Source organism: Phalacrocorax carbo, chromosome 3 (genome assembly GCF_963921805.1).
Source record: "Phalacrocorax carbo chromosome 3, bPhaCar2.1, whole genome shotgun sequence".
Classification (NCBI taxonomy): domain Eukaryota; kingdom Metazoa; phylum Chordata; class Aves; order Suliformes; family Phalacrocoracidae; genus Phalacrocorax; species Phalacrocorax carbo.
This window is the reverse complement of record NC_087515.1, coordinates 78,945,413-78,953,256: the sequence shown is the minus strand read 5'-3', so window position 1 is coordinate 78,953,256 and position 7,844 is coordinate 78,945,413. Positions and strand designations below refer to the sequence as shown.

The 7,844-nt window shown below is 49.9% G+C and overlaps 1 protein-coding gene across 5 annotated transcripts in view; it reads left to right on the top strand.

The window, feature by feature from the left end:
• The window catches only part of FOXO3 (forkhead box O3), a 97,303-nt gene continuing 89,459 nt past the window's right edge, over positions 1-7,844 (top strand). For all 5 annotated transcript variants that reach the window (XR_010372249.1, XR_010372248.1, XR_010372247.1 and 2 more), the window contains exon 1: positions 1-1,996. Coding sequence is in view for 2 of the 5 variants with exons in the window: in XM_064447501.1 (XP_064303571.1) it covers positions 1,418-1,996 (579 nt within the window). In the remaining 3 variants the exon portion in view is untranslated. The remainder of the gene's footprint in view (positions 1,997-7,844) is intronic.

The window sequence follows — 7,844 nt, the reverse complement described above, 5'->3', positions numbered from 1 at the left end:
ATAACTTTGTGTTGCTGCCGGTGGTTGTTAGGGGGAGGGATGTGGAAGTCGGCGGCGAGCAGGGTGACAGGCTGCTCGGGCGGGCTGCGGCGGCGGCGGCAGGCTGGCGGGGCGCGGGCGGATCGCTTGCCTCTCGCCGGCTGCGAGCAGAGGGAGCGGGCGGTTTGCCGCTTTCCCCTCCTTCGCCTTTAAAGGGAAGGCTCCTCGGAGCTGAAGGCGCAGGAGCAGCAAGGAGCCATGCAGCAGCGCTGCTTCTTCCTCCTGTGAATTCGGATCTCGATTCCTGCCGGTGTGGAGGTGGCTGTTGATATCCCCCCCCCCCTCCCCGCCTCTCTCCCCTCCCGATGTGGCTCTCCCTGCCTCTTCTGCCTGCGCTTTTTAAATGACTTGAGTGAAGGGGGGAAAACTGTCAAGATGGCAGCAGCAGGAGCAAGGAGGTTATGAATGTGGTGTTGATGCTGGAACAAAACCTATTCTCTTTGGCAGCCCTAGGGAGGGCTTAAAGCTTCTGGACCTGTTGGAAGACTGGCGATTTGATTTGTTCCCGTTGTGTTTGCTTTTTCCCTGCGAGAAGAAGGATTTATTATTTTTGTTTTTAACCGAATAGCCCCCGAGGTCGCCTTCTCCCGCCCCCTGCTCCCTCGGCTGTGAGATTTTGGGGGGGGGGGGGGTTGCTTGAGTGTTTCTTGGGGGGCACCGCAAAGTGACACGCTTACGCTAGTGTGCAGCTGGATGTATGCGAAGACTTCGGCTCCCTTTAGGGGGTTCTGAAGAAGGAAAAAGTCTTCGGCGTAATCCGAAGGACCCCTCTCCCTGCCCTCCCGCCGAAGCAGGAGGCAAAGGACCACCACCCCTCCCCAAAAGGAAAGATATCTGCGGAAGCGACGAGGAGCGAGCTCGGAGGCGCCGGTGGCGGGCGGAGGGGGGTGTGTGTGTGTGAGGGGAGGGGGGGGTTGTCCTCTCCCGGCTGGATACAGCGCGGTTCCCGCTGGAGCTACTTCTGCATCCGCATGGAGTGAAACATAAACAAACGCACACAGGCAGCGCGGGAGCGGCTGCCGCTCGGCCGGCGCGGAGGGCAGCGCCGCGGGCACCTCCGGCACCGCCCGGCCGCTCCGGCTCCTAATCTGATTTTTTTTTTTTTCCTCCCTCCCTCCTTCCCTCCCTCCTTCCCCCCCATTGCCCCCCCCCCTCCGCTCCGGCGTGCGCACCGCCCGCGGGGAGCAGGGCTCGGGGTGCAGCGGAGAGCCTGCCAGCCCTTAGCGGAGAGCGGCATGCCCGCCCGGCGGCTCCCCGCCTGCTGCTAGGCTCCCGTCGGCACCGAGGAGGAGGCGGCGGCGGAGGAGGAGCAGGGTCGGCGGCCGCCCGCCCGCCCCGTCGCAGCGCCCCGCCGCAGCCGCCCGCGGGGGAGGCCAAGATGGCAGAGGCGTCGCCCCCCGCGCCGCTCTCGCCCCTGGACGTGGAGCTGGACCCCGAGTTTGAGCCGCAGAGCCGTCCCCGCTCCTGCACCTGGCCCCTGCAGAGGCCCGAGCTGCAGGCCAGCCCCGCCAAGCCCGCCGGCGAGCCGCCCGCCGACGCCGCCTCCATGATCCCCGAGGAGGAGGACGACGAGGAGGAGGGGGGCGGCTCGGCCATGGCCGTCGGCAGCGCAGCCCCCGCCGGCGGAGAAGCGGCAGCGGCGGCCACCGCCGTCCCGGAGGAGGCGGCGCGGCTGCTGGCCCCGCTGCCCGGGGGCGGCCCGGAGGGACCGAGCCTCTCGCCCGGGGGAGCGGCGGGCGGCGGGGGGCTGAGCGGGGGCCCGGCGGCGGCGGCGCCGAGGAAGTGCTCGTCGCGGCGCAACGCGTGGGGCAACCTCTCCTACGCCGACCTCATCACCCGCGCCATCGAGAGCTCTCCGGAGAAGCGCCTCACCCTCTCCCAGATCTACGACTGGATGGTCCGCTGCGTGCCCTACTTCAAGGACAAGGGCGACAGCAACAGCTCGGCCGGCTGGAAGGTGAGGAGGGGTCCCGGGGCCGCCCCGGCGGCCGGGCTGTCCCCGGGGGATGCGGCGGGGACGGGGGGTGCCGGCGGCTTCCCCCGACGGCGGCCGGGCGGCCGCGGCTGCTGGCCGTGCTGAGGGTCGCGCCGTCCCCTTGGCTATTTTTTCTTTTTAATATTTTTTTTAAAGGAGGGGGTACGAAAAGTTTTGTCTCTTTCCTGTTGCTGTGTGCAAGCGGTGTGGGCTCCCGACTCAGGGAGCAGGGGAGACGCCGGAGCGGAGCTCTCTGGTGCACAGGCACATAACCCGTGAAAGGAAAAGGGGTGGGGGGGTGGGGAAGATTTTTTTAAGGCTGGGGGTTTCTTTTGTTTTTTAAGTTAGAAGTACCTTCGGTGTAACTCGTCCTGGAAATAAGCAGAGTTGCTTTTATGCAGGGTCAGTCTGAGTTTCAAAGCTCAAATACAGAACGACTCTATTATTTGCTTCAAGAAATACCCCAGTGGTTTCCCACACGTTCCTCAAAGGCAATAGAGGGAAATTCGGGTCTTGACATTTCTTCATAAAGTTAATCAAAGCGTGGAGTTATTGGCTGCTCAGCCACGGGAACGCTTGGTTTGTGTTTCCTGCGGTGCCAGTGTATGAGGGCACTGTCTACTGATAAATCCTGTATATCCGAGCATTTTCTGTCCAGCATTGCGACAGTTAGCAACTAAGATCACTACCGTTTTAATAAGAGGGGGAAAAAAAAAAATCTGGTTTTGTGGCTTGTTTACATAGCGCGTGCGAAAGCACGTTGCAGGCAGGCAGGGTTTTGCTCTCAAAGGCAGAGTTTAATAAGGCCTACCAGGAGCCAGTGCTGCACATAAAGAGCACATTTCAAGTGATTTCCAGAACTGCTTTTTTTCTCCTCATTTTCCATGTCCATGTATTAATGTCTGTCAGACACGGAAATGTCATGGACTTGCGGCTATGCAGAAATGCAGGTGCTGCTTGGTGCCGATACTGTTTGCAGAGGGAAATCCCGGTACGGTTCAGTTGCTGCCGAGGGCTGATGCTGGCAGCACCCGAGACCGACTTTTTGAATGGGTGGCTGAAGGCGAATTTGCTGGGAAGTTTTATTGTGTTACAGAGAAATTAAATTTCCTCTTTGAATCTCTCTAGCTTTGGATCAGGGGATAACTTACAGTATACAAACCGGTCAGAAATACTGCGCGGATGGCAACATTTCTGGCAGTTTTCATCTCAGCAGCTCTGTCTCATATTTTGGTGCCTGAGCAGGACTTGCTGCTAGGAACTGAAGTACAGCTGTATGATTTTTACCTTCCAAATGGAGTACTGTAGAGGAAGCATTTCACTGACAGACTTGTCTCAGGCTGGGGAAAATGTAAACACAAAGTTTATCGGTGGCATAGCTAATTCAAGACGAGGCTTTTAAAAACACAGATCCTTTTTGCAGCTTTCGGGTCTGTATTAGGTGCTGAATTTTGATCTGACTTTACAAGTGCAACACGGAGCGTGATAAAGGGTTACATCTTCTGATGACAGCCCGTGCCTTCTTAAGTTGTTTGGTTTCACGCAGAAGCAGTGGCTTTAGATGTCAGCAGCTATGACAAATCCAGCCTTTTTATCTGATAGTTTGAATTTTCAGTAAATTTACAGACGCATTCAAACGAAGACTCACTGAACAATGGGGCTGATACTGTTTCGGCTCAATTTAGTGGCAAAACTCCCATTCGCTTCAGCAGAAGCAGGATCTGGGCCATAACACGAAGTGCTTACATTGATTAGTATGCTTAATACAGTCACAATTTTTCTGACAATTTATACTGTTAATTTGATATTGATTCCTTTGCTGAGCAGCATTAACTGGTACTTGGAGCTAATTAAAATGTTAAAAACTTGGATCCCTTGAGATTCCTCTGATATAATTTAGTTCAGAAGTTTCTCACAAGCCTTTAAGATGACCTTTCTCAGAAGATGCAAGCACACTGGTAGCAGAAAATTCTGCCTCTTTAATGACTGGGAGCTGTCTCTGGAAGTTAGGGTAAGGCGTCGGATCGCGTTAACGGTGGGTGCAGCTGTGCGTGGGTGGTAGGGGCACACTGAAAGGGGAAAAGGAGAGGTCAGGAGCTAATAATTTGCCAGGCATCCAAAACTGCAGGATTTAATTCCTTAGCAGGACTAGAGTTTCTTTTAATGTATGTATGCATATGCGTTCAGAAGAGGACTGTTTCAGAAGGGGACAATTTCAGTTTCTTGGCTGGAACGTAAATTAGTTTGTGCAGAGGCAACACTCTTAAATAGAGACTCCATCTTAGTCTCCCGATACTAAAACACATCATATGTTATTATCATCTTTGTTTCCCTCTCAGGTGATGAATGCAACTCTTCAGGAACTAATGTCAGCTTTTCACATCAGACTTTTTCGAATTGCTAGTTACACCGAGATTTTAAATGAACAGAAGATAGTTCTGTATCGGAAGGCTTTTATCTTAATTTAGAATATTTTTACACAGCTAAGTTCATCTTTGAAGGCAGCAAGCCCATTTAACAATATTCTGCTCTGGCACTGAGTGTGAAAATTGTCATTTTAAACAAAGGGAAGGAGAGAACTTGGTTGTATTATCTTATGTATTATTACATATGAAATATGAATACCATTGCCACTGAGATGAGCTGAGTACCATAATCTGTAAACATAGCTGGGATTATACTCCTCAAAACAATTATTTTAAGAGCTATAAATTAAAGTTACAACTATCACTTTTTTTCTCCTAGAGCATTAAAGCAGAAGTGAATATTTCAGATGTGGTTAGGAAGGCGTATATTATGTTTCCGCTAATTCAGATAAGGTTTGCCCAATACAACACCCCCCCCAAGTCGTCTTTGCTTCCCCCTCCCCCTGGCCCCGGTGGGATGTTAACTAACCTGATACTGCCTGACAGCTAACTAGGGCAGTAGTGTACAGTGCATCGCTGTAGAGCCGGCACGCTGCGGACTCTGTCGTGTGCCACGGGCAGCCTGGTTTGATGCAATCCCTACACTCCTAAATCACTGGGACGTGTTTAGGTGCATGCTTCAATATCTGCTACTGCGCTGAATACTTATGGAGGGTCAGTATTTCTATTTATCATCACTGGAGGGGGAAAAAGGTCTGAGGGTGAGCTGGTTTCACCTTTGTGAAATGCACTGTGCCGGGCGGCTGTTGTAAGTACTTCCACAGAGCTCCTTGCTGACCAGATCTACCCGTCTTCCCAAATTCAGGTATCCGTTACCCTGTCGATATCCTGCAGTCACAAAACTAATGTGCTGGCTTAAAAACCATATTTTTTCCCCAAAATATTTAGGATCCAGTAACTCACTTCACTCGATAATCTTGAAATAGAAAACTGAAACACCTCTGTGTCCGTGTATACAGTAGAGGTGCCTGGTTTCACTGTAGCTTGAGTACTTTCGTATCTCTTCCTATAATGTTATTTTGTAATTTCTTGCAGCACTAGCTTGTGAAACAGTCTTTTCTACATGAAGAGTACACTAGGGGGACTATTTTCCTCTTCGTTGAGTGGTATGGCAAGACTATGAATCTGGTCCTTTTCACACAGATACCAGCAATTCCCAAATTTAAATGCAGCTGATTTGCTTTGATTTGTTGTTTTTTTTATTTTTATATCGGAAGCCTATTTGTTTTACACCTGTTGCATTCATCTTCCTCATGAAAGATAAATACTAGCTGCTGGGATATTTACTTTGAAGGGGAGATTTCTGTAAACTTTGTACATGGACATTTCATCATTCCTTACCATGTTTTATTAACCAATATGTACTGAAGGGCTGCAGTCCCTTCAGCATAACAAACTCACAAGTCTCTAATTATTGAGACTTTAAAAGACTTGAGAAACTTGCCAGCGATGTAGACAGATGTCTAAATCTGTTAGCCAGATGCTGATATGCAGGATGTGTCGGACTTTTTTTATCTATTTGCAAAGGATGTGGGAAGGAAGCAACACCACTTTCTGTTCTTCTTATTTCTCCTTCCTTGCAGTAACACACAGCGTCTTTGTCAGGAGTGGCAGCGTGAAACTGGAGTTTCCATAAGTTTCTTTTTTTTTTTCTCTGCTGTCTTTTTTTCTCTTTTTTTAAACTATGTTTCCCAGTTAACTGCTAGCATGAATATTTTTTCCAGCCTTCTATTATATTCTTACTTTTTGTTTCCTAATTTTGAGCTGCCTTTTTCATCTGTACAGAAGGGTTTGGGTTACAAACTGTAGCCTGATTATTTTAAGTTTTGATCTTCCGAAGCGAGCACGGGTTTAAGCATGTGAATGGATCCTTGGGACTTCACTGGGATTACTTGCGTGCTTAACCTTACTGCTTAAGCATCTTACCTGATCAAAGCCTTACTACGTTGTGCTTTAACAAAATACTCAGTAACATTTGTAAGTGAATTTTGTGCTGAGCAGTGTAGAGAGATGTGTGGTTCCAGCCCCAAAGTCGAAGCCGCTAGATAACAAGCTTCTTGCATCAAAGAGGAGTATACTTTAGTATCAAAGTAACAAATGACTTTTTAAACTTTCCAGTGGAAACCATAGGTAGATATTAGCTCACATTATTATTTTATATCTGTAACGTACATCAAAGATCTCACTTTTCCCCAGCTCATGCAGGCAGGTGACAGCTATTAGAGGAGAGAGAGAGACACCAAGTAGCTCTCCCAGAATCATTGACATTGTTTGATCCACAGTGTGACAGTGAAGAGCACCTCCACTGAAGGACTTGTTAAATGCAGATACAGACACATTGCCTTGGTGAATGTCATCAGCTGCAAAGAGTCACAGGCTCTGATAAACTTAACTTTTGATGTGAATGGGAAACCTCCAGTGAATGGTGCCTGATAGTATCGCTGTCAGGTAGGCCTGCGTGGTACACACTGGAATCAGTGTTCCTCAGTTATTTAGAGACAGAAGATTACCTAAAACAGTCATCCGACATCGGTGTTGTCTGTCACAGGTTATTAGTGTCAATATTTGAGCATATTTAAAATAGGAAGCTTGAGAGTCAGAAGTTGGCACCTACACTTATCCGTGTGTTTGAAAGTGCACGGTTAATGCTAATAAAAATTAAATCACCTTAGAGGCTTTTATATCCGCTGTATTGTATTGGCTTGAACAAACACTGTCTGAGACTATCAGGCTGTGGAGGAGAGGTCCTGCCCCACGACACCCTGCTTCTGCTTGGTTTCGTCCTAGTAAAGCCAGTGGTGTCTTACACATGAGGCCATTTTGTATTCGGGTCATTTTGGTGGTGCTACACCACTTCGCTGCAGTCCTGGGAGATTAGGGGAGGCTGGGCACGTGCTGGTGCATTTAGAAAGGCGAGTGATTAGGGTTAGCCCAGTGGTTTTGTGAAAGCTCTTTGTGCTGAGTGGACAAAGTAGAAGCCTGGAGTCGGTGGCGTCCCTTGCAGAAGGCAGGCAGTGCTGGGGCGAGTCCAGCCCCCCCACACCTCCCTGCAGCGGCCAGGCTGTTTTCAGCCAGCTGTGTGGGGTGGATGGGGAGAATGTGTGAAATCACCCCAGAAAATTACGTTGGTGTGCTGGGTTCAAAGGGAAGCCGAAGGGATTGCCTTGGAGATAAGGGAAAGCTGAGGATAAACAGCCAAAGCATTTCTCTAGGTGGCAGCCTCCTAAAGGTGCCCTGCAAGATTTTGGCAGCCGGCTATTTTGCGTGGAAGTATGGAAAATCTTTTGTGAGGATTGTTTCTTATTTGCAATGCAGTTACAGTGGGTCTTAGCGTAGTGGCGGCTTGCCAAAGGAGAAACTGAAAGTGTTTCCTAATGCAAGTTGTTACTTAGACTAAAATCTTT